This window comes from Opisthocomus hoazin, chromosome 1 (genome assembly GCF_030867145.1).
Source record: "Opisthocomus hoazin isolate bOpiHoa1 chromosome 1, bOpiHoa1.hap1, whole genome shotgun sequence".
NCBI classification, from domain to species: domain Eukaryota; kingdom Metazoa; phylum Chordata; class Aves; order Opisthocomiformes; family Opisthocomidae; genus Opisthocomus; species Opisthocomus hoazin.
In genome coordinates, this window is record NC_134414.1 from 23,677,649 (window position 1) to 23,704,245 (window position 26,597).

Below are 26,597 nucleotides of genomic sequence, written 5' to 3' on the forward strand. Positions count from 1 at the left end.
CAATCAAAAGTTGTACTTAAGTACAGGAGTAAAAGGATTTCAACACAGTACACTGAAATATGGAGCAAAGTATATTTGCTAAGATGTACGTTACTGATTCACATAGCAATGTCACTGGTACTTTGGTCTTTCGACTCTTCTGATGTTATTTCCTGGCTATTGTGAATTAGCTTGTAAAAACTTTATAAAACTTATGATGGATTTCATTTAAAATGAAAAAAGACTTCACATTCTAATATCGACGTCCATGGTGAAGAAATTCATGCATGCAGGGTGCCTGTGGTATGCTTTAGAACTGAAGGCCCAAAAAGCATGCAGGTGACAGCTATTAAAAGCCTAACAGTTAGGTTCCAAGGATACTGTCAGTCTCACTAATCAAGCAAGCATTTTTCTTCTCTGGTAGATTTAAGAGCATGTGCTTCACTCAGACAGGCACCACATTTCTTTTAAAGCCAGAGATCTGACTATGCAACACCAACATCATTGCTCTGCCAGGCTTCCTTAACAGGGACATGGATTTTGCCTTTCTGGAAGAAACTAGAAAGTAATACTTCTTCATATACAGGTCAACAGTAAAGCACAGCAGCAATCTGCAGTTTTGTGGCGTCTAGGTGAAGCCCAGCTGTGCAATGTGATGTAAAAATCCAGGGTAAGACACAGCTCCCATCCTCAACGGCTTACAGTTTATTTTGGAGGTTTTGCCACTCTTTCACCTCTTCATTGGAAGATGAAAGAGGATAGATTCCATTAAGGTTCCTTCCTTTCAGTTTTCTCCTCGATGTTCGCCACCAGGAAGAAAACTGCTAGATTAACTCAAAATTCTGTGCTCTTTTGCAAAAATATTCAAGAGATGAGAGCCTCTTACCAGTGGTCTCGCACTTTGAAGACAGCCCTCTGTGGTTAGCCAAAATGCAAACCTATGCTTAATCTACCACTCATGTACCCTCATAAGCTGAAATGAACTCCCAAACATCCCATCAATCATCTTTATTTCTTAAAAAAAAGAAAACAAAACAAAACCAAATTCACAACAATGACAGTTTTATGAAAAAATCCTGTATTTGAACTTCTGGAATCGAATCATCCTTTGAACTACTTTTTGTTCACAATTAAAAGAAGTGGCATAGCAAGAATGTTGGAAATTTTTTGGTCAGTTTGTATCTCTGTGAGTACAACCCACTGTGGCATATACTTGCCCTAGCCAATATGAATACTTTACTAAAGTTTGTCAAAACAAGGCCTTAACCACTTCACATGGAAATTTAAAATTATAATGTGCATCCACCTTTGAAATGGTTGTGTTTTGCACAGTTCTTAACAGTCCTAAAGAATGGAGTTCTGAGGAATTTGGTAAGCTGTTTCGAAACAAGCAAGCAGTAGAACAACAATTCTTCCTCTTCCAGAAGTCTTTTGGGTCACAGGGTGTGTTCAGGAATAAGGAGAAAATGGATTTGTGGATCTGCTGCAGTTCCTTCTCTCTTCTCATTTTTCTGTTCTTAGAAGGTAACCATTTAAAAATATTTGCAAACCTAAATCATAGTTGCATTACTCACAGGTCTTGTCATCATCCAAATGTTATGGTACCAGAAGCTAAACAGACTCAACCTCACAATATTTACCTTGTTTCTTAGCAGTAATCTACTCACTACACAGAGCTTACATTTAAATTCTGCGTCACTTAAGACTTGTGTGCAACCAAACTACTCATGTGTTCGAATAAGAAAAAAAATTACCTTTTTCTGCAGTTGAAGAAATAGTAACTGGAAGAGAAAAAAAAAAAAGATACATGGTAAGTAAATCCACATTGAATCAAAAGTTTGGCCAAAAGTGAGATATATGAGATAGCTGACTTGTTCCAAAGTGTACTTCAGGTGTTGTTAGAGCCTCCCTACCCGACTCTGAGGTAAAACAGGAGTTAGTATTCCTCCTGCCAGTCCTTGAGACTTGGTGAGTCAGTGGAAGAGCTGAAGAGATCCAGTTCCCTGCACTAACAGAGAGAGCACACTCCTTTACACAGTCATTACTTAGATCACAATTTATGCATGTTCCCCTTCAGATATGCACCTAGCAATTTTTTTCTGAGGCATGTCAACAACCAGGCCAACAGATGTACCACTGGAAAGCAAAAAAATGAAACAGTTCTTACAGAAGTCCCTGTGAAACTATTACATGTAACCTACTTCCCTCTTGGGTTTTTCTCCACCACCTCTCTCTTCCCGCCACATGCTATTTTTGACTTTTCTCCCCTGACCTGAATTCTTCAGGCATAATTAAAACCTCTCCACTTCCTTCTCTCCTACATCCTCATCTCCTTTTATCCCAACAGCAAATTCTATCTTTCAAATCTACCTTGTATACTGCCTGAATAGTAGCACATCCTCCTGCCCTCAGGCTTCTCTCCAAAACCATCACAGTTCATTCATCAGCTCAGGTAAGATGCCGAACAGAGAGCTGCTGTACTTATTTGGTCTCTTTGTTCATATCACTCCCCTTGCTGCATCTCTTCCTTAGACACTGAATTCCTGAATTCAGTGAGGAAAGGATCTTCTCCCGACTCTTCATCTTCTATAGCAAACTTAAACTTCTGGTCATCAGCACGAGCAAAAAGTTAACAGAGCACACACCCTGCCTACTGCAGTTCACCTCACTCCACACTGTCTCCTCTCTCTCAGCTCGGACATTTCCACAGTCATTAGTGCATGTGCCAGTTCAAAAGATCTTTCTCCTGCTGCACACTAGAGTCTTAAATCTGCAGGGCTTCACTATGCCTTGCAGACTTCCTTCTGAAGGGTTACTTTGGTCACAGAGGTGGTATGTGTCTCACTTATACTTGCAGACCCTTCTGCTATAGATACCTGCACTTATTATGCAACCGTGCCTTTCTTTATAGCCAACAAGAGACATAATGAGGTGATATCTCAAGGTACAGATGACCCCTTTTTGTTCAGACATGTGTTTTTTGGTTTTTTTGTGTGTGTGTTTTTCTTTCTCCCCTTCCCCCTTCCTTAAAATATCCACTTGGCACCCTCTATCTGTCCATGGAAGCCTCTGTGAAGTTAATGAAAACACTTCCCATTTCTTCCTTCTTTAGGTGTAAGGAATTACCATTTAGAATAGAACAAGGTTGTTTTCAAACTAAAGGAAGTCAATCCTAAAGGACAGCTTAACTTCACACTAGTTAGGCATACTTGCACAGCCTCCTCCTATGCTTCTGTCTGAAACAGGGACACAGTCCGCACAGAAAAAAGTGACCTGAAACACACGATTACCTGCAAAGTATGCATGTAAATACAAGAACAGGTCCAGTCGTGTCATGATACAGTGTCAGTACTACTCCATTGCATGCTACAGGAGTCTCATAATTTTTAAAGCAAATCCTATGAATGTTTTTGCTTGGAATTTTACTAATGTGTTATTTCTCCAGCTAAAACTTTTTCAACAGCACAAGAAGATAAAATCATAAAAAAGGTGAAAATTAAAACAAGCTTGCTGAGTAGGGTTGTTTGCTCAACTTCGAAAAAAAATACTGAAAGTACTTCAGATTAAGCTTTGTCTTTGGCTCCTCATATATCTTAAGTAAACACCTTTGCACACAGCTGGACAAACATGTATTTCCCAAGACAAGAAATATAAAAAAAGGTCTTAATTATCCTCTAATGGGATGGGAGAATGTAGTTATCTACAAAACTATAGGAAATTTTTTGTAATTCTGTTTAAAGCACTCCATAATCTGTAGCCTCATTTCTGCTGTTGCTACAAAAAAAGATTGTGAGCCAAATTTGATGTTTCAAGACTCAGAATGAACAGTCTTCACACACGGAAAAAAGGCTTAAGATTACATCACCTGTGAGACTTCATCAAAAAATCCCTAAAAAAACTTCATAAAAATTAATTAAAGCTTCACAGCACCACGAAGATAATTTTCTCATTCGTATCTAGGTCCCTTAGGTCAGAATGCAGTTATTAGGCTATGCAGAACAATTTTAGTTTGGCGGACTCCTGCAGTTTGAGGTAAAATCCAACACTGAAACACAGTGATTTTCATCCTGTCTTATCCTCAAATGAAATAAAAATAAAAGACAGCCAGTCGTCTTCTGCCTCAGAAGTTTGTGCAAGTTGTTTCCGTTTCCATCCCTTTCACTGTTGGTACTCCCATTGTCAGACAAAGTAAATGAACAGCAATCCTACTACTTGTCCAAATTCACTGAGCAAAGGCAAATTAACAGCTTTACAGAAGCTTTATAGTACAAAACAAAGTCCTCCATTAAATACAATAATATTAAATCTTTACATAAAACAGAGCTTAAAGCATTTGCTAGGCTGGCAATGTAACAAGCAGCTTTATACCATCAAGAAATCAATTATAGCTTTTGAACGCTGGTTCAGGGCAAAAACCCCACAGAACACGACATAACCATTGTGTCCCACCATCACTGGCTTGTAGTTTAAGTTACAAGCTTAGCTCTTAGTTTTTCTCCTCTGCTGCTTCCAACTACTGAGATATTGCTGTCAGTTTCTGATAAATTAATACCATTTTCACTTCAAATGTTTCTGAAACATCATTTCTTGTTTTAGGGGGGTTGAATGGGGGAAAAGCAGCACTGCCTTTTTGCTTATTGATATTTTTTTTAACAAAATAAGCACTGCATATGATTTATATGTTAACCTCAGGATGCAACAGCACTAAGCACTAGATTAGATGTATCAGCACAAGTTAGTGCCTTCAGCACTGCAGTCAACACAAACCTGTCTGTATTTCCGAAATGTAAACATCATAGAACAGCTGTTCTCTTGAGGATTTAAAAATATAACCTCGTATCAGTCTATTGCTCAGCTACAAAAGGAAAAATAAGAGCAAAAATATTCTTAGGATTGGCTTTTTAATATTAATTTTCTGGTTTCTGAAGAAGACTTAAAATTCTAGCAAGATATTGCTAGGGAAGGATAAAAAAAGTGTGACTAGACAGGAAAAGCTGCAGTTCACTTCATTGCAAAGAGCTCAGAAGCAGGCACTCATGCACACAGTGAGTTTCCACAACAGCCTTGTAATTTCAAAGGATTCAACATTTCACCGTCAGAGCGCCCAGCAAGTCCTGTTTGTCTGACTGCAATGCAGATCTTTACTGTGGCTACCTCAGGGTTTCCAAAACCTACTCCAACTAAGGAAAGAGCTCAGCAAAGCCGGCCTGTGAAGAGAGGTAAACGGGCCTACGCTGAACTTCATGCTGCCCAGTATGCTCCGCCAGCTGGTCCTGCACCACTAAGCAGCTTACACGCTGGACCTCCCAGTGCTCTGGGGTCACTGCAATATGAAGCACACCAAAAACAGTATGTGGTTTCACTTTCTACAGAATACTACCTCCAAAATACACAATACAGCCTTTCATTAGGCTGGATTCAAACGTACTTTTTAACCTGGTCAGCTCAGAGGACAAGCAGAAATTCCAGGTTTGACTTTGAGAGCAAAAAGTTGTCTTAGTTTTGATTTAGACACCTAGCATCACCCCTGGCAGCGAAGACGCTTTTTCCTTCATGACCTCAAGTTCTTCATCACACCTCTTTCTAGATACTCTTCCTTACATTGTTGTCTGTTATCTTTCACCTCACCTATGTCACAAGAATGAAAGAGGCGGAAGCCTATAGATTATCACAGGAAACAATCCTGCAGACAGAGGGACATCATTACTTGTATAACAAATGAGACTGGGGGGAAAATGTCATTTGTTGGAAGCATTCTTCTTGGAGTATGAACTGATAGAAGTGCAAATTTCAGAAAGCTCTGGAGAATTTTTAAAGCTGCTTCAAGGAAACCTCCCAGAACATCTTGGAAGAACAAGTATGCTTACGGAGCTCGTTTGCATTCAGTTTCAGCCTTATTTTCAGGATTGCTATGAAGTGTTCAAGCACCTTCCAAATCACTGCATAATAGGAAAAAAACTGAATCTCTCTATTCTGAGGCAAAGAGGTGGAATGATCTGCCAAGACCTTGCAAGAGGCATGCTAAAAGAAGACATATTTGCCTTCAACCTCAGAAGAACCCCACCACTCTACAAAACCCATAAACCACATCTCCCTACTCCTTGATAGGCATATTCTAGCCAAAGCCAGGTACGCTCCTTGAAGAGCAAGGAATTCAACTGTAGCTAAAGTATAGAAAAGGAAAAGAACTGATCTTGTTACTGATGTGCTATGTTTACTTCCCCCCATTTCCTCCCACGATGGCTCCTAGCAGGAGTCATACTTCGGGTGTTACAGCCTTTCCACGAGTCTCAAGAGTAACATTCATATTTTGGCTGACATTCCTCATGGGTGGGAAGAAAGAGTGATAAATGTGCAACTGCATCCCTTCACCAGATGTACAGCCTTAACTTTTCTCAATTTTTAAGGAAAAGGGTTAAAATATATATATACATGCATACACACACACACATATTTCCAGAAACCACTAGTACTGAAACTTGACAGAAACTCCCCATGGGCATTAGCCTATCTGCAAAGGGAAGCACCACTGACATTATCCCAAGTTTTTAATTTGTTCAGAAAATGGCATTTAATTGAAAGCATAACTTAGATTTATGGTAATGTAATTCCCATTTGCAAATGCAGACCTTAATCACTGACAAGAAGATGGTAGAAACATTACTTAGTGACACAAGTGGGACAACAAGTGAATTTCCTTGAGCAAATACTCATTTGACTTCTGTTACAGGGCAGCGCCAGAGCATGAAGACTGCAGCACCCCTCCACTGTTCTCTAAAAGCTGTAATTCTGTGACCCTTCCACACTGAGCTATTTCTTGTTTGCTGACTGGCAGGCACCCACTAGGTGCTTTCCTCCCTAAGCAGCAGGGAGTTGTTTTTAGACAAATGACTCAACACAACTGAGTTGACAGCATCGTGCAGCCAAAAGCCAATGCAGAAAGATGCTGCCAGGTCCCTGCTGAAAGGCTACTGGTGCCCAGGAATTGCATACATGACTTGCCACCAGCTGGAATGAATGTCCTTTGCAGAACCTGGAATTGTTTTATCTTCATATGGTGCTAGACTGAGGTATTTTTTTACTTCAGAGCTCCAGGAACAAGACACAGGTTCCACTCCAATACACTGCTAGTTAATGAAGGCAAGTTTGAGTGACCACAAACAGCAGGGAATTGCAGTGATGAAGCGTGAACGGCAGTGAATGGCCTCTCGCTGTCCTGGCTTATGCACAGTCAGTCACCAGAGGCAAAAGAAACCCTTCCAGGGCCACGGATGCCTTAAAGCAGTGCAGCCCTTTCCACAAGCACATGAGCTAGAGCCCAAACTCCTCACACACTGTGCACAGCAACATCGCTTGAGTGAGCCACTCCTCTACTTCAAGTGATCACAAGATGATGATGCCTTCAAAGGCACTGCAGGGAGCAGGGGGTGGGGGTGAGGGGGGAAATCTGGGGTGGGAGGAGAAAGGAGGAAGAAAATGCAGCCAGGGGAGAGATGCCTTACTGCAAGGGGGATGCTCTGTTGTTTATGGCCACCAGATTTTCTACGTTCATGATTGCCATGCTCATTGTTACAGGATTCAAAGAAGCATTATCACGGGGACAGGTAATATGCATTAATATTTCAAATAAGGCAGCTCAAGCTGCACTGCAGACCTTTTATGCTCTTTGTTACCAGCCATCGTTATGATTTGTTGTATGGTTAAAACAATATTAACACAATTCTTTCACTATAATGAGTAATTTAGAGCAGCCAGAGCCTTGCTGCCCAGAAAACATTCTCTTATCACAGTAACAAAGGAGTTTTTTATTTAGCAAGGTATTTTCAGCTTCAATGCAGAAAGTACACACGTAAGTACAAACAAGGCTACAGCAGAAATTAGCATAATCAATGCAAGATACTCCTTGGGTACTGAGTTACATTTAGAGATTAATTAAATGACAACCAAAAAGATTTCTGCCGTGCGTTCTGTGAACAGTAAATTCTGTGCTACCACTTCCACAGTTCAAGAACACAACTATGAAGGCATCTGACTTCTGGACCCCACAAAACCCTACACATGACTCCTCACCTCTGCCTCTACAAAATATTCTTGAAAGTTACACCAAAGGTCTCCTGATGGTCTTCTCAGCAAGGGTGCCTGCACATTTTAAATGATTTAAAAACCAAGAGTTACATTTGGTTAGCATGCAAGAGGAAGTGTTGCCATGTCTTAACCACACAGTCCCACACTTGTGTCCGCACTAAGAACCACACAGTATTAAGAGATGTATCAGCCCAAATATCTAAAAGCTTTTTCTGCATATGAAGTTAGCATTCAGCTGCAGCAACGCACCTGGTTTGTTGTCCCTGAAAAGCCCTACTCCCTCAGAAGCACTATTCACTTTCAATTTACCATAATTGCCCAGAGAAACCTAATGTAACTTGACTTTCTTCAGCTATTTAATCACTATTGCCACTGCTCATTCTGTTTGCATTTTGATGGATTTTAAACTCTAGCATTACTTCTACATGCTTTCCTCAGCTGCTTATTCAATTATTGGACTTTCTTCATTCAGATCTTTCCCCAAAATTCTACTTTATCATAACAATAACAGTTTTATCACTCAGTAGTTTGGAAGTGTTGCACGTAAGTTGTTTCCAATATTGCCTTTAAGCTATCAGACACAGCCAAAAGAAAGCCTGGTTTCTTCTCGAAAGACAAAAAGAGCTCTTGCACGAGTCAGTGAGCCGTGCTCCCTCTGGCACACAGTGGAATGGGAAAAAAACAGAATTGACAGAAAGGCACGGAAACACAGAAGCATCTGAGTGGAGCTAGCTGATGTCCACATCACTAATTAATTACATTTACATTTGAAGGAGGGGTATTTACAGTCAGGCTGGCCAGATCAAGCTCACAGTAATGCTACACTCAAGTATCTGGATTTGTGAAAAGGCTTTTTGTGTTAGGAGTAACTCCAGTGGTTCTTTAGTTAAGACACTATGAGGACGCTTGCAAGAGACAGGAGACACAAACAGGACAATCAGCTGGTGTTGACAGAGCGCTAGTATCATGTGTTGTACAGAGTTGTCTTACACACGAGACTAGGTGTTCTCCAGATAATACTAGAAACCATCAATGTATTTAAAATAACAAAACAGAACAAACAAAAAAACCCACCCAACCAAAAACCAACAACATACAATTCATTCTTATAACAGAATTTTCCAGGTAATTAAGGAGTTATCTTTTCTTTTCAAAAAAAAAGAGAAGACTTCACTAATTCATGATTGTAATTGCCAGTCAATATCTGCCTTAAATATGAAGGTCACTTGAAGCTGAGTTTCTTAATGGCTCAGGACGCTACTAGTAAATCCATTTACTTCTACTCTAGACAGATGAAAATAGAACGACAGTTGTTGTTTAGCTGTTCCACACAGCTGTGAGGTATGACGGCAGGAGAGCAGAGGTGTCAGTTCATGAGAAACAAAAAATCCAGACACAGCTGCTGTGACGTGCAGGCACAAACCATTGCCTGGTGGCAAGAACAGTCAGCAGACAGGCTCCGCTTTGTTTATCGTGCGCTCTTCTCATTTGGCTTTGCACTCTTCCAAAATCAGTTGGCTCCTTACTTACTTACCAAACCCCTGCTTGCAACAAGTGTTTCCTCAAATATTAGGATAAAATCTCCTTGCAAAACTATGTGGATAAAAATCTCCTTGTAAATCATATTACAAAGTATTAGGCACTCTGTTTTCTGAGAAGGATTTTGCTGCTGCCAAGTTCATTGGGTAATGGGAGAAATCAAACTGCCCAGCAAGATGACCTCCTCTCATGCACTAGGTCACTGGATTCCTCAAATGAAGTTTCAATGTTTTTGTAGCATTGGTCAGGTTTGATTGATATTTGCCACCTGAGATTAAATATGGAACTACCTATGATGAGAAGAGCTAATTTTCTGCCAGCAACACATTAGCAACATAGCAGCCAGTAATGTAATTTACATTAACTCCTGTCAAGATATTAGTAAACCAAGCTTTTGAATAGAGCCCTTGATGGAAGTTGTTTTGAAAAACATGCTGTTTAAAAATAATGCCTATTAGTTGTGGGAAAGTTTAATGGTGCAGAATTCATGTCTTCAACATACTGGAATTGTAAATATTAATAATGATTTAATACTGTATTTTATAAAGGTTCAAAGACATGAAGTTGGTTGATAACAAATGATGCCATCTTTTGACGCTGGAGACTTTGCTGTGTGTTCTTCTTGCAAAACAAAGTATCACTCATTAAACCTTACTTGGACTGAAATATCTCAGGACAAACCTTGACTATAGCTAAAGCTACTTCCTCTAGTTTCTTTGCAAACAGGAAGAAATAACCAGCAACTCCCCAGGAACATAACAAAAGAACCAGGTGTGCTGCAGAGGGGAAAAAACATCAGGGATAACAGGACAGCAAGTTCTGGCTAGAGGACAAGATCAGAAGGACATGTTTTTGTTGCGCCAGGTCTCATTTAACTACCAGACCACCTAAGAACATGAAAAAGTGACAGCACGAAGACTGCACGAGCCACTGCAAAGGGATTTTGGATACTCCGGAAGATCTATACTAAAATTTAGACAGTACTCCAGAGTAAAGAGAGAGGCAAGTATACAAAATAGCATAGCCTATCATCCATATAGCTTTCATTCAGTAAATATTGCTTCCAGTAAACAGATAGATAAAAATCCTCAGAGCTCACCTGCCTGCTGACAGTTTACCACGTATTCTTGGAAAGCATTAACTCGGGACTCTGTGAAAAGGTCAGCTGAAATACTATAAATCCTAATGCAACGCGTGCCATGGGAAGAAACATTGCTGCCTACTACACCTCAGAGTTGCATTAGGGCTCCCATGGCAAAGCACTGGGTGTAACATAGCAGGACCAGCAAACTGCCAGCGAGAAACCAGTAGAGTTTGATGTATACATGACACCTACTAAGAGAATTAACGCTTGTTGCCATCTCCCTAGGATATCACACATTCACATATTGTAATGCAGTTGCAAGAATATCTACATTTGCAGGTGAAGTACTGGAGAGTGGTACCCCAGCGGGAAATAATGTTTGTGAAGAACAAGAAATTACTGCCACTGGTCTTACAAATAAGTCAGGAACCACACAGAGTTATGGAAAGTTAGATCAGGAAAGTGATAACTTGTAAACATCTATGGGTAAGTGCGAGGTGACCCAGACCGTTAAGCCTGCAGCCTCCTGAGAAGCCACACAAACATAAACCAGGATGGGATCAGGAGGTGCAGCCACTTGTCTAAAGACTTCAGAGGAGCCGCGCAGTGAGCGGAGAGCACTGTCACACAGTAGGAAAGGAGACTATCACAAAACCAGGCAGCTGAGGCATGGCAGCACAGCTCCTGATGCCCTCCATGTGCCTAACAGTGCTCCCAGACTGTTGTTTCTGCTCACAGACGGATCCCTGGCAATACGGTCTGCAAGTGTGGGAAGCAGGGAGAAACTCAGGATCTTTACAAGTTTGAGAACATCAATAGAAAAAAGCCACGCAAAAAGACAGAGAATGACTGAATCTAGTGCTCAGTGGTCTTTAAGCTTCCCTTTGTCTAAACTCATAATTTACATAAATTATGAATTATTAAAAAAGTTCAAGCCTACCCTCTGCACCAGTTGCTGCTTTATCTCAGCGGGCATCCACTCTGCAACAGAGCAAGTAATATCTCTGTATGTAATGACTAGACTGAACTCAAGCTTTTTTTTAATATCTGATTATTTAAGAACAACAACAGGAAACTTACAGAGCAGTAGATCAATCCGATAAAAATATACACACACAAAAGATTTCCACAAAAATCCTATGCACAACTTGCATCCTTTTCTAGGTATTGTAAAAAAAGACCTGCATGATAGTTACATAGGATTTTTCAGAACAGAAACCAAATTTTGCTCTGCTTTGGGCTCCTTTGCAACATTGGGGTAAATCTGCATGTCAGAAACCAATCGACATGAAATCCTTCAGGCACCATCAATCCCAGCAGTGTGGAAATACACTTCACTTCTGTTTTTTTAATCCAAACTTGACAAACCTAAAAGCAATGACTACTTGTCAAGAGCAAGGGTACGGTAACAGGTTCTCTGCATTCATACTATGACTAGACAGTAGCCGAGGCACTTAATGTAAGTTGCAAGTCTACCACAGACAACTGCAAATCAGCTTATAAAATAACTGTCTGTTTAGGTTGCTTGAAAGAAATCGCATCTGTCCCTCTCAAGGTTATCTAGATTTAATCTAATTTTTGGTTCATTCTCTCTGCATCGGCAGCTTGCCTAATTCCAGATGAATTATGACTTCCATCTCTAAATTTTTTGTACCAAATAGCCCCCCCTCGCTCCCCTCCCCCCCAAAAAAAAGGGGAAAAAAGAGCTATCTCCCTGCTTAGCACTTCACATGAAATGCATAGGAAATCTCCACTCTGGAGACAAAAACATATCAGGATGCACACCTGAAAAACCACAACAAAAAAAACCTGCATAAACCCCTCAATCGATCTCCCTGTAAATCACAGCATTAAAATGGTTCCGTGCTTCACATTTAAGATAATGCTGCAGCATTTATAGCATCAGAGCGAGCGCTGCAGAAACTGCAGAGGCAAAGCATACTGCTCTTGTGATCCAGTTCTCTTTGACAATCTCATAAGACAATTTTAATAGTTAAAAGGGAACATGAATAAGGAACGGATGAGCTATTTGGTCTTTCAAAAAAAAAAAAAAGGAAAGCAAATGCTTGAAATGTTGCAGAGTAAGAACTTGATTTTTAGCACAAATAAGAGAGTCAAAGCTTAGGTAGAAGACACTCCACCAAGGACTAGGGGTGCACAGGGAGCAGAAGAGAAGGAAAGATCTGGGTTTTTTTCTTGACCCAGGACAGAAGGAGTTAAGCACATTCCACAGAAGACAATTTAGTGACAGCAGAAGGAGGCAGTATTGGGGAAGTGCCTAAAAAAGTAAATGTATTTGTTGCAGTCTCATTATCCCTTTTATACCTGAATCACCTTGGTGGAGATTCAGCTCACGCAGAAAAGGGGCCTCTACTTACTTCTCAAATGTTTCTATTTAAGTTCATACATACTAATGAGACAAAAATGGATATTCTTGTCCCGTTACAGGAAGAACATGCACTGGGTGGGGAGGAGCTAAATGACTGAAATGAAAACTCCCTAAAAGCTGTTTCAGGACAGTCAGGAACCTATGGCCTATAACACTTATGAGGAAAGCACATGTTAAACTGGCATAAACTCTTCACAGTTGTAGGAGACTGTTGAACAGAAAGAGCTGGATAAACACCGACCTATCAAACGGGTGAAAAATGAACCCCATGAACCCTCAGAATTCACAGGCACAATTTTAAACAGACAACTAGGATTTCTCCTACTTCCATTTTCCATCACAGGCAGTCTCAAGTTCTAGAAGTAAAAGCAGGTACAGTGCCATCCAAGTGTTCTACCTCAGCTCAGTCACCCACCTTTATAACACTGTAAATTCTTTGATTACGGAAAGCACATCTACATTGTTCTCTAGCAGCTCATATTTTTAGGAGTTAAAGTTTTAATTGTTCAAATTTCAAAGTTCACAGAATGCAGAAGGTCAGAGACCTCAAAGTAATGGCTACTGAAAACATACACTTGAAATTCTGATCCTTTTTTCCTCCAAGATGCTATGGATAACTAGGAGACTAGTAAGCGATGGAGTAATGTAAAACCTCTGATTAAAAATGAAAGTGAATTTTTAGTTCATTGTTCTAACTCTAAAGGCATACAGAAAGCTCCTACCGTTGTTACCAGAGAAAAATTTGAGAAGTTATTTTTCATAACCTTAAATACTCATATTGTCTAAGCCCTTTCAAACCAAGAACAAAAGCTTTACAGTCCACATCTAAAAGGCAATCTGGAAGCGCTGAAGCAATAAGCGATCACAGCTACAACAAAAGAGTAACACCACAAGCAGAGTTCCTGCTTCGGCTCAGACACTTGTGCCAAGCTCCCTGCTTTCCCTAAGGCCCTTTTCTCCCCTACTCAAAAGCCATCCTGCATGTGGAACAGTTTCAGCCAAGTTTTGCAGCTCGGTGGAGGTCTAAGTATATGCCAGTGAGTTTCACCAAAGCTGCTGCATGGGTAGAAGAGACAAGCAATGCACTCCCTGTTAGGAAACAGCTGCTCTGAGCTCAGGCGCCCATTTTCTGCCTGCCTCCCCACAAGACAAGCAACATCAAACTGGCCACCGTACCACACTGCTTTTTGACCAAACGGTAACTAAGGATCAAGGAAAGATGCCAACTACTGCAGAGCTGCCAGGAATGGTTCAGCAGATACAGAGGAGAACTGACAACGGAGGGCTGGGGCAGGCACTCCAGACAGAGCAATGGGAGGGAGAAGAGGGACGGAGTCCTTTTGCTGGCAGAAAAGTAGGAAGAGCAGACACAAGACAACTCCCCAAGAAACCAGGCTGACTAGTTCTGTTGCTCTTGGAACATTTTTCAGTAGAGGACTGCCAAGAGAGCAGATTTCATGCCATATAAAGGGCACATGCCCACCCATCTTTATAAACTAATATGACCAATACAGTGCAAAGCACCATATAAGAAGATATTTTTTCTATTCAAGCCGAGTGTCTAGTTTTCCAAAACATTTGGATCTAATCTGAGCACCTCATCAGGAATTCTACTTACTTACTCAATAGCCTTCTGACTATTGAGTCTTCAACTCCGGCTTTTCAAGGCATCAATAACAACAGAAAAGGTTCTCATTTAAGATGACAATATGCCAGGACGCTACATCACAACTAAGAGCATCCCAAGCAGTTCAACATCTTTATTTTGAAATTCATGAGAGGCACATAAACATAGGTAACTGTTACTAATGATCTAACTTGTTTAATTTGCTGTTCCTTTTCTTGAAAGGTAACCCTCTTTTCCTACAGGAATGCTTTCTGCATGCTTAACATGCAAATGTTGTACTTGGGTGCTGATACTTTAGCTTTTTCTGTCGTTTGAAATCAGAAGTTACTGACACACTGCTGATATCACCTTGCCCACTGATTGATCGCTACTGCATTAGCATATTCAGGAAAGATTTCTTCCGGAGGAGGCAGAGGGAATTACCTTTGCTCTGTTTATGCAACAGACTCTTCAAACGGGAGCGTTACAACAGATCAGATCACCATGTGCTTCTCATGTAGACTGTGCTTTAGGGAAATCCGAGCTATCTCCCTACTGACAACAGCTATTACAGTCTCCTGGAACAGTAAGGACTTCCACTTGTACTATTAACATGAAGCTATGGATTCTAAATTACAAACTACTGTGTTTGCCAGGATTTTAGACACATTAGACATTACACTGTATTAAAAAAAAAAAAGGGCCTTTCTGAAAGTAGACGCAATGAAAGGAACACGCAACTAGTTACTCCTGTAGCTTTCAAAATCACATTTTTCTATACTTTGCAGAGTTTGAGGCATGAAAACACTCATACATTTACAAGACTAGTAAATCCATAAAACAAGCCATTCTCCTTACAACTCTCGGGCCAGGAGAAGAGCCATATAGTTCTTTTTGGAACATATAGCTCTCGCTATAGAAGCAAAACCCTAATCTGAATAAGTGTGGGGTTTATTTTAATAAAACCAGCCAATACACTTTAGTTATGATCTGCAGACAACTCAGCCAATGTTAACTTCTTTCTCTTTTTCTCAGTGCAGACTGCACTACCAAATTCTGCTAGTGTTTTAGCAAAAAGGTTGCATGCAGGAAATGGGCTGCCTTCACCCACCAACTGCTACTACGTGTGTCAGAATAGTGTCTTCTGACCATCCTCTAGCCAGTCTGTATTACAGCCGACCACCTACAAAAACATTTGGGACAGGTAATAAGAGACAAGTCAGTCATTAGTGAAAACAAACCACAAGAAAAGAGCTCCAGTCTTTCTGAGCTTCTGAGGGATGTGGTAAGCAGACACAATCAGTTCAATTCACTAACAGCATAACACAACCATTGTTTACAAATGCTGTACTAAAGGCAGAACATATTTTGATAACAAGAAAGAACACATGAAATGGTTTTAAAGTAATGAAAAGCTACTTTACAACATCCCTTACATATTTTTAGGTGTGCTTTCTTGCAAACAGAGCTCTGGGCAAGCTGTGTGTGAAAGGAAGAAATAATCCAGTAAGAAAGTGTTCATTCATGTTTTTCTACTTCAAAACATTAAAAAAAATCTGAATGAGATGTTGCCTCAGGTCTTTTGCAGTTCCTTCAGTTACATGCGTTCACAGATTTCTTCCACTCTGCTGACATTTCCTCAACTTCTACATATTTGGTGAGAAAGGGCTGTTTTCACCTTTCCAATTAGCTTAATAGCTAATCTACCTGATGGATCACAACTACACAGCAACAGTGGTCTAAAGAAGCCAGTGTTCACCAGCACACCACAGCAATGCTTCAGAGAGACAGAACGATGCTGGCAGTTTCCATGGGTGGAAAACAATAGACGAGCTCATGAATCTCCTTCATCTTATCCACACCAGTCCTCTTCAATGTTCACAGCCACTATATAAGTAATATAATTTAGGGTTATGGAGGAGGCACGACCAAGTAAATACATACTAGCAGTGAATTACAGAGTAAGACTGAGTCCATCAGAAACCAAAAGCAAGACACTGAGCAACATGTGAGCATACCATCAAGGGAGGGTGGGGCAAGGGGAGGGAGAAGCAAAACTGAAAGGAAAAGGGTGATCTGATGAAAGCAGCAACCCCAACTTTACTATCTTCTACTTTGATTATTAGCAATATTTTATGATATCACATCAAGCTTGGCTTCCCACTTGATCTACTAACTGAATACATATGTTTAACCTTTAATACATGAACAGGGACTACGAGAAAAAAAAAATAAGCGAGGAAGAATAAATAGTTGGGGGAATGAAGGCTTTCTCTCTTCCTGTTTCCTTGTCAGCTTCACATCTTAACAGCTAATCTTTAAGAATAACCTTTGAAAAAAACATTGGTGTCTGTGGGCTTTCATTTTCTCTTTTACTCTCAGTATTTACTCAAAATTTTCTATTGTGTCTCCTCTTTTCTAAAGCTTCCCTTCCTCCATCTGTCTTCCCCTTACCCAGGCATGCATCAGCTGCGTGTTGTGCCCTCTGACAAAGCCGCAGAAGTGCAACAAGCCATAAGCCCAGCTCTGGCACCCGCCGCATGTGACATCTGCAGAGACCAGCGTCACCTCTTTCATTAGCAGTGCGCTAAAGGCACGTCCTTGCTCTTCTTCATAGCACACAGTGCAGCATTTCTCAAACCAAAATAAAACATGAGGAGCACTGTGAGAAAGTAAACGTACCTGCCAAGAGAAACAGAAAATCCTGTATTTCACTGTAAGTCCTCTCTATGCCGGTTTGAACTCAACTGCAGTGTAAAAGAAAAGCACACCAAGGAAAAAAACAAGCCACCAAAAAACCCAAGCACAAAACCCCTTTCCTCTCCTTTGATGAGATACCTTTTATCAAGAGTGTAAACAAAATTAAACAGGTTAAAAAAAAAACAACCCCAAACAAAACCCCAAACCCACAACAGAAAAACCTCACGGAAAAATAACTGTCTAAATCGTACTTGGTGACCAAGGAGCTTAACAACTGTACAATTCAGTGACAGCAATAAAAATCAGTAAATTATTTTCTTATTAAATGACCACTTTTTCTGTATGTGCAGATGTTAAGAATAAAGATGATTTGTGAGAAAAAAGTGCCAGCCGTCTAGAAACCGGATTTATAGATGTGAAAGTTGTCACAAAAACAGGAGCAAACCATTTCAATAATTTTCACACAAAAGAAACTCTAATGGACTCAGAAGGACTTTTTGTAGCTTCTCTATGCCTGTGAAGGAGAAATTATTCACCAGCACCCAGCCCTGACTCACACTGTGATCAAGACACTGAGCTAGAACTTGGGAGGTCCAGGCTCTGTTCCCAATTTAGCCTTAGACCACCTGTGTGACCCTGGGCAAGTCTCTTCATCTCCGAGTTTTTGTTCTTTGGTTAAGAGCAGGAACGCATGTCTCTAATCTGCCTTTTGGTGTAGTGGTCAGGCTGTAATGGGTACAGAGACCTTCCTGTCACACCCGTAAAATGTGAGTCTGTAACCTCACACAGTCCCTCTCAGCACTACTGTAACAGCTACCCATGCCCCAGACCTGCAGTATTAAAGACTGTCTAAAATTTGGTTTCAAGTGTTTACAGTTTTAAGCACGATTTTCCCAGAAAACTAGTACTATTTACTCACACAAACAGACTACTAAACTATAGCAATCTGGCAAGTTTGGATACACTGGCATATTTGCAACTCTCTCATGTCAACATTTCACGTAATACCTCAACAAACCTTATTTCACAACTATATTTCTACAATTTTAACTCCAAATAACATTTTTCCTGTAGTTTATGTTCCAGTTCACATACATACAGCTAACACAAAAGGCTTTGAAATACCATGGGCATTGAGAAATGTTATCCAAAAACCTAAGTCCTGCAGAAAAAAAAGTAACTAATTATTTCTAGTAGAAGGATGTATTTACAAGTTTGCCCAGATCTGAAGTATACGCAAGCCTTTTATTTCTAGCTAGAGATGTCAAAGCATGTATTTTACACAAACAGCGAGAAGCACAAGGACTTCCAGGCAGCAGCCGACCTATATGTAGCTTAAAATAGTTCTTCGTACTTAGGGGTTTTTTTTTTCATTTCAGCTTCCTTACTTAAACATGCCAAACGCTCAGCAACACGTTCCTTAGTTTTCCTACCCTGCTTCCAAGTTTCACCAAGCCTAACAAATAACCGTGCATTGCCGTGCCGCTCCGTTTACCCTGCCTGGAGAAAACCAACATACTCCTGATCTTCAGTTTCCTCATGAAGACACAAAAGGGTAAATATCATTCTGACCGACACCGTCTGCAAGTCGGATTTACACAATGCTGAGCCCTCGTCCGGAAAGCCTTGACGTGGCCTGACAAAACCCCGTAAGCCCTAAATCCTTTCCCCTGCTCGCTTAAGCGGGATGTTTTTGGCCTCGTTATGCTTCAGTGACACAGGGCTTCTTAACTGGGGGGGGGGGGGGGGGGGGAAGAATAAACACACCCATAAGGTGGTCAAGGAGTTATCTGATACATCGGAAAGACGGATTAACAACTGAAAAATAAAGAGGAAACTTCTCATAGATTAACACGAGGGGCAGAGACCCCGCGAAAGCTCCGGCAGCCCCTGCCGCAGCTCTCGCAGGGTCTCTGTTCCTCACAGCTCCCTGAGGGGCCCTTCCCAGAAACGAAGTGCCCCGGACTCCCTGCCTGGGCCTCCTCTCCCCGGTCCCTCGCTTCTCCACAGGCGACCCCCGGCCGGGATCCCACCGCCACGAGGCGCCTGAGGGCGGGCTCCCGCCGTCCTCACCCGCGACCCCGGGAGGGCGCCTGAGGCGGGGGGACAACAGCTAAACCCGGTCCCAGAGGGAGCGTCTGAGGAAGGTGGCTGTCTCCTCTCGCCCCACTGAGACGGGCGAAGGGAAAGGAAACCCCGCCAGGGCGCAGGGGGGGAAGGCGGGTGGTGAGGGGTCCTCCCCGCCCGGCTGGCAGCTCCCGGCGCCCGCCACCCTCCCCGTCCACTCACACACACAGAGCTCCACCACGTAGGCGTAGTAGGACCAGGCCACGACCAGGGCGATGAAGGCTACGGGCACCCAGGCCAACACCTTCTGGCAACACTTGAGGACGTGGGACGGCGCCATCTTCCCTGCCGGGCCGCCGCAGGAGGCATCGGCGCCGGCGCTGCAACGGGCGGCGGCGGCGGCTGCAGCTACGGCTGCCGCTGCGGAGCCGGCCCCGGGCGAGCGGGCGGGCGGGCAGGCCCTGGGCGGGCCGCAGTGGGCGGGAGGGGGGCGGCCCCGGCGTCCGCCACCGCCTCCTTCCCCCGGGTGCCCGAGCACCTCAGCGTCCCGCTGCCGGCCGCCGTCTCCTCCCACCGCCCCTCGCCCTCCGCCGGCAGGGAGGCGAGCGGGTCCCGGTCGTGGGGGTTGCCCCCTGCGCCGGCGGGGCCGTTCCTGGGCGGGATCCTCCTCCAGCCGTACGGAACGGCGTCAAGCCTCAGCGTTGCGCTTTTGCGGTCGCGGGCGGGTCGGTGCCGGTCACCCTGGGCACAAAGGCGCCGGGACGGGTCCGGGCAGCCATACCCTGCCGGGCTGTTACCTCCTCCCTCTCACCGTGTCCTTACAGGGCTTACACCGCTCGCTGGGTGCGAGCAGTGTTTCTCCGCAGATACCTTACCGCGCTGCCTGCCGAACCGCGGCTGAGGGCGGGCAGCGCCGCGACCTCCGCGCCGACCCCGCCGCAGGCGCCGCTCCTCGGGGCCGCCACCTCCCGCGGGCTTTGGCGCCACCTGACGGCGGGCGGGGGGAAGGTGGGAGCTGCGCGGCCGCGGGAGCAGCCTGAGAGGTGGGACCCGTAGGGCGGGGGGGAGACGGGTTCCCCCAAAGGCACCCTGATGGAGTTCAACCAGGGCAAGGGCAGGGTCCTGCACCTGGGGAGGAACAACCTCATGCACCAGTACAGGCTTGGGGCGGACCTGCTGCAGAGCAGCTCTGTGGAGAGGGACCTGGGAGTGCTGGTGGATGACAGGTTAACCATGAGCCAGCAGTGTGCCCTGGCTGCCAAGAAAACTAATGGGATCCTGAGGTGCATCAAGAAGAGTGTGGCCAGTAGGTCGAGGGAGGTTCTTCCTCTCTACTCTGCCCTAGTGAGGCCCCATCTGGAGTACTGCAGCCAGCAGTACTGGGCTCCGCACTTCAAGAAAGATGAGGAGCTACTGGAGAAAGTCCAGCAGAGGATGGTGAGGGGACTGGAACATCTGTCCTGTGAGGAAAGGCTGAGGGAGCTGGGCTTGTTCAGCCTGAAGAAGAGAAGGCTGCGAGGGGACCTTATAAATGCTTATAAATATCTGAAGGGTGGGTGTCAGGAGAATGGGGCCAGACTCTTTTCAGTGGTGCCCAGCGACAGGACAAGGGGCAATGGGCACAAACTGAAGCATAGGAAGTTCCATCTGAACATGAGGAAGAACTTCTTCACTTTGAGGGTGACGGAGCACTGGAACAGGCTGCCCAGGGAGGTTGTGGAGTCTCCTTCTCTGGAGATATTCAAGACCCACCTGGACAAGGTCCTGTGCAGCCTGCTGTAGGTGACCCTGCTTCGGCAGGAGGGTTGGACTAGATGACCCACAGAGGTCCCTTCCAACCCCGAACATTCTGTGATTCTGTGTGGTGGCTTGGGGAAACCCCAGGGTGGGGCAGAGCCTGGGCTTGGGCTCCACGCAGCCTGTTTGGGGATAGAGGGGGTAAGCGGGTGGCAATGGATTGCTTTGGCAGAAGGCACAGGTGATGACTATGGCCTTGCCAGCTGGTGAGATGATGGAAAAAATACTGAGATGGGTGATGAGGAATTCGGAAGACTGTGAGCCTCTAACAGCTGACAGGGAGGGGACGCCCTGGACAGATGCCCAAGCAGCAGCAGCGTCTGTGTGTGGGATGGTGTGTGCACGTGCTCATCTGGGCGTCAGGGCAGAGGAAGCAAGCGGTTGCCTCTGGTCTTGACACATGCAGAGTAACTGTGAAGCAAGGACATGTGCCCAGGGACCACTGAAAGATGGAACGGAACGGAAATGGAATAGAATGGAATAGACTATTTTGGTTGGAAGGGTCCTCCAGTGATCATCTAGTCCAACTGCCTGACCACTTCAGGGCTGACCAAATGTTAAAGCCTGTCGTTAAGGGCATTGTTCAAATGCCTCTTAAACACTGATAGGCTTAGGGCATTGACCACCTCTGGAAGACTGTTCCAGTGTTTGGACACCCTGTCAGTAAAGAAATGCTTCCTGATGACCAGTCTGAACCTCCCCTGGTGCAGCTTTGCACCACTCCCACACGTCCTGTCACTGGATCCCAGGGAGAAGAGCTCAGCACCTCCTTCTCAACATCCCCTCCTCAGGAAGCTGTGGAGAGCAATGAGGTGGCCCCTCGTCCTCCTTTTCTCCAAACTAGCCAAGCCAAAGCCCTCAGCCTCTCCTCACAGGACATTCCTTCCAGCCCTTTCACCAACTTTGTTGCCCTCCTCCGGACACATTCAGTGACCTTCACAGCTTCTCAAATTGTGGGGCCCAGCACTGCACACAGGGCTCAAGGTGAGGCTGCACCAACGCTGAACACAGCGAGACGATCCCCCCTTTTGACCGGCTGGTTGTGCTGTGTCTGATGCACCCCAGGGTGCGGTTTGCCCTCCGGGCTGCCAGGGCACGGGGCTGGCTCCTGTGGAGCCTGCTGCCAGCCAGCACCCCCAGGTCCGTTTCTGGCCAGGGGGGGACAGAGCTGGAAGGCGTGGGAGGAGTAACTGGTTACATGGATGGCACCTTGGTTATGGGGACTAGTCACCCTAGACAAGTACTAACAAGGACAGAGCTGTTCAAATTTAATATGAGCTAGGAAAATCTTGGGCTGATGTGCTGGTTAGCACGTCAGGGATATTGTTAAAGTATTCCAGCTCCTCTAATCTTAGTTCTGTTTGCTGAAGGTGTAGAAATGTCCAACAGCTGCTGCCGTGTGCTTTCCCTCAAGATCTCAAGGGAGTTTTAACACTTGGCCTCAAGACAATGGGAACAAATTTAAATGCTTAGTGCCCTAGTGATGAATATTTGTTAGTAGTCCTCTCAGAAGAAACCAATTTTACCTTTGAAGAGGTGTGGAATTAACAAAAAAATGGAACAAATAAATTAGTTTTTTGGATTGGAGAACAATACGAGGCAGCTGCAGAAGTTGCATGGGGTCTGCACGGTACCTTTGCAACCAAAGCAGTACTCGAGGGACACAGTTACACCAGGCTGAATATGCTGCAGGTTAGTCTGGGCCATTGAGCATATCCAGACAAAACCTGGCATTAATCCTTTAAGTTATATGATGAAATTAGGAATGTTGGAAATATGGAATGAAATACGTAATGTCAGAAATTAATTGTTCTGGACTACATTCAGAGTGTGCCTTTTCTGTCCTGCCTGGCAAAACTTGCCTGGCATGCTGACTGCCTGGCATACATCATGGAAACAACATAGAAGATGCAGGCACATCTGACATTTAACAATCCTTAATTCATTTGATATTGAAATGCTCTCAGCTAAATTCAGGAAGCTGAGGGTGAGGGTTGGGAGGGGCCGGAATTTTGAATCCCACCCAAAGTAATTCAGTAACAAAGTTGGGATGGTTATCTGATGCAGCGACAATGATACCCACCTGGGATAGGGAAAAGTGGCAGGGGGCTGAAGGGTCTGCCAATTTAATGCAAAGCACCTCTGAGGCATTCAGCTGAACCAAGCACAACTGCTGGCGACTGAAACAGGGAACCAGCCGTTAGATGCTTTTTGTAAGGAGTTAATTCCTTTCTTGTGAGCAATACAGCAGAGACATCCTGTGTCCTCCAGACACCAGAGGAGTGGTGCCGATTTTCGTGTTGGGAGTGGAGCGGATCTTCAGCGATGGGGTGGTAGCTTGGGAACTTATTAAAGGGGGGGCATGAACAGTGGGATAAAAAACCTTGCATTAGCCTACTGAAAGTAGTGGGTATAGGGCTGTGGGAACTTGATTTATAAGGGGAATGTGTGCGTACAGTAAGAACTTAAGTCTAACCAACCACTGTTGGAAGTGAACAACTTCATAGCGCATATGTTCTGCATCACCTACCAAACCCTGTGGAGCACCATGGGTATCACCACACGTCGGTGGGAAGGAGACAGAGTGGGAACTCCAGCGCTACTTGGTAACAGTGAGGGTTGTGTGCGCGTTGCCTCATTGCTAGTGGTAGTGTGGGAGCATAACACAAGCAGAGTGTTTACTTGGGAGGAGTCTGGGTGGAGAAAGGACAGTGCAAGGGCAGTGAAAAGCGGGTTCAGAAATAGAAAAAACGGGGAAAGGTAAGAATAACAGAGGGGGATCTTCTCATAGTGGGACTGGATGCCTCCATGCTGTGGGGATGCTGACCTGCGGACCTGAACCCACCAGGATACCAGGGGGAACCCCCTTGGACAGCCCCACTGGAGTCTCCATCAGCTGCCTGCCCAAGCGACTTGGCGTGGGAGGGTGGAGTGAGGAGGGGGAGGCTTGCACCCCGATGCTCAGCAGTGGGGAGGCTGGGGGGATAGGATTGTAATGCAGTATCATTGGGTGGAATCTGCAAGGTTTAAGAATGATAATTAGTGTGTGCTTTTAATAATTTAATTGCTGTGTTAGTTTGTTAGTGGTGTATTCAGTGAACAAACACTGGACTCTCAAGCCTGCAACCTAAAGAGAGGGGTGCTGGAGCTGGGAAGTGAAGCTACGAACAGCTTTCACCGAGCATGTGCTGTGTGTGGCTGGCTGCTGCTGTGCACTGACCCTCCTCCCATCCCCGCTCCCCCCAGTTTTCATAACAAGATCCCACAACCCTTCACAATAAGCACAATTCTTAACACGAGGACTAAGCAGCACAGCTGTGAATAAAAACAGGCTCAGCTAGCGAACGATTCACCGCGCTAGGGAAGGCGTGAGGTGAGCCAACGTGACCCTCCCTACCCCAGTGTTCCTTGCAGGCGCTGACTCCAGCTTCACCCGCCGGGCGATCGGCAGGGCCATGTGCGCGTTGACACGACCGACCCCTTTCAGCACGTGTCAGTTCTGGCAGGAGCACCCACTGCGTGTGGTTTGGAAGGAGTGACAAAGCTGGAAGCCATGACACAGCCAGCATTTCTGTTCTGGGTCAGGCAGATGCCTCGGGTAGGGCAGAAAGCCCCTGACAGCTGCATAGACCTAGGATGGGACGGATGATTTTTGACCAGCTATTTTCCAGTAACATTTTTGTGCAGTGTTTCCATGATGGCAGGAGCTGAAGTGAAACTGAATGACACATGGACAATGTCAAGGCTGTGAGGTGGCAGAGAGGGACTACTCGTCCCAGACAGTCCCCCCCGAACCGAGGAGTTACGCTGCACCAGAGCCCCTTGCCACAGCTGGCAGGAACTAACATCTTCCACCTCTCAGAGCCATCTGGGACGTCTCCACACGGAGCTCTTGAGCAGAAACCGGCTCCTTGAACAGAAGCCAAGCAGGACGGAAGGCAGCTCTGCCAGAAATCACTGAGCGCCTGTTTGGCTTCAAACGGCCGCACGGCAGCTTGTGCAAACCCCACTGCCTCGGATGTGGGGAGGGACAAGTGACGACCCTTGGAGCAGGCTCTGGGAAGCTGAACGGCAACTGAGAACGCCGTGTCACGGGAATGGCTGCGCACCTCACTCGCATCTGATCTTGTAACTGTCAAATAGCAAAAAAAAGGTGTCCTCTGTCCACTTTCGCATTTCACACCTCCATTTCTGGCTGCCCACCTGCTTTAGCCACAGAAAGAACAGCATGAGAGAAGTGAGATTTCCCCTTGCAGCCTCAGCACTAGTTAGGTCTATTGCACAGTCTTCTAGAGGTTTGTTGGTCTGTTTGCAATAAAGAGTTTGTGCAGGTTGGCAGGAACAGGTGACAAAATTTACTGCACTGTAAATTGCTGTATCATCCCTTTCAACTTTTTTTTAAAAATTATAGCTACCAACACTTACTATGCTTTTGGAAGGGTGTCTTAGAGCAAGACACTGCAAACACTCCAGCTTTTCAGAATTTCTCTCTGTACTATTTAGACCTCATCATCTACAATTTCATCTCCATTTTGCTTCTGTGTTTTATTCCTCTCAGAATAGCTCATCTCAAATTCCAGGAACAAACAATCCCCAGGCAGAGGCATCCTGAAAGCCTTTTAGATGGAGACTGATGCAAAACGATCATTTGTCTCATTAGGAATCTTACTATTTGCTCCTAGTAATATCAGACAAAACAGTTTTTTTGAGACTTCATGTTTCTGACATACACATAAAACCAACCAAGATCGCAGAAGTATTTGCTCTGCACATTCCAGTACAGCTCATGTAATCTTGTGCACAGCAACCGCGATCTTTGTTTGCATTAGGTCAAATTTCTAAATCATGAAGATGCGCTTTTGCTCAAACAACATATTGAAAAATTTAATTTCGGCCATATTGATTTATTCCTTGCTTTCCTAGTGTCCTTTTGTTCAGTGATATTCATGTCTCCTAAATTATCATTTCTTCTAATAGCATTTAAAAGACCTTTGTTTCTTTTGGACCTATCATTTAATTAGTCTTCTTTTCTTTTGAAATCCCCTTTTCTAAAGATTAGTGGCAAAGCATCACATTTTGGTATCCTTCCTTTTCAACAGTGAATGTAATTGTCTGTCCCATAACTCAGGTTACCTTCTGTGCATTATTTAAGAGATGCACACAATGTTTTTAGCAATGTTCACTCATTCTACTTGTATCAATTTCAAAGTAGATTAAAACACAGTAGGTTGCCACATAATTAAAAAGAATCTGTACCCTGAAAAAAGCAGAGAATTTTAAAACACTTTATTGATCAGTCTTAAAAACAGTTGATTTTCTTTGGGGGTGATTCAGAGCTACTAGTTGCTCCA

The 26,597-nt window shown here is 44.2% G+C and overlaps 1 protein-coding gene across 5 annotated transcripts in view; it reads right to left on the bottom strand.

Annotated features, from left to right (window-relative positions):
* Window positions 1-20,377, bottom strand: part of ZDHHC20 (zDHHC palmitoyltransferase 20) — a 51,225-nt gene extending 30,848 nt beyond the window's left edge. For 4 of the 5 annotated variants that reach the window (XM_075419106.1, XM_075419116.1, XM_075419098.1 and 1 more), the window contains exons 1-2: window positions 19,672-19,873; window positions 1,734-1,760 (exon numbers count right to left, since the gene is read on the bottom strand). In XM_075419106.1, the coding sequence (XP_075275221.1) occupies window positions 1,734-1,760; window positions 19,672-19,789 (145 nt within the window). In that variant the 5' untranslated portion in view covers window positions 19,790-19,873. Of the gene's footprint in view, window positions 1-1,733; window positions 1,761-19,671; window positions 19,874-20,324 lie in introns of those variants that run through there. The other variant, XM_075419126.1, reaches the window with a different exon arrangement.
* Window positions 20,378-26,597: the final 6,220 nt, after the last annotated feature.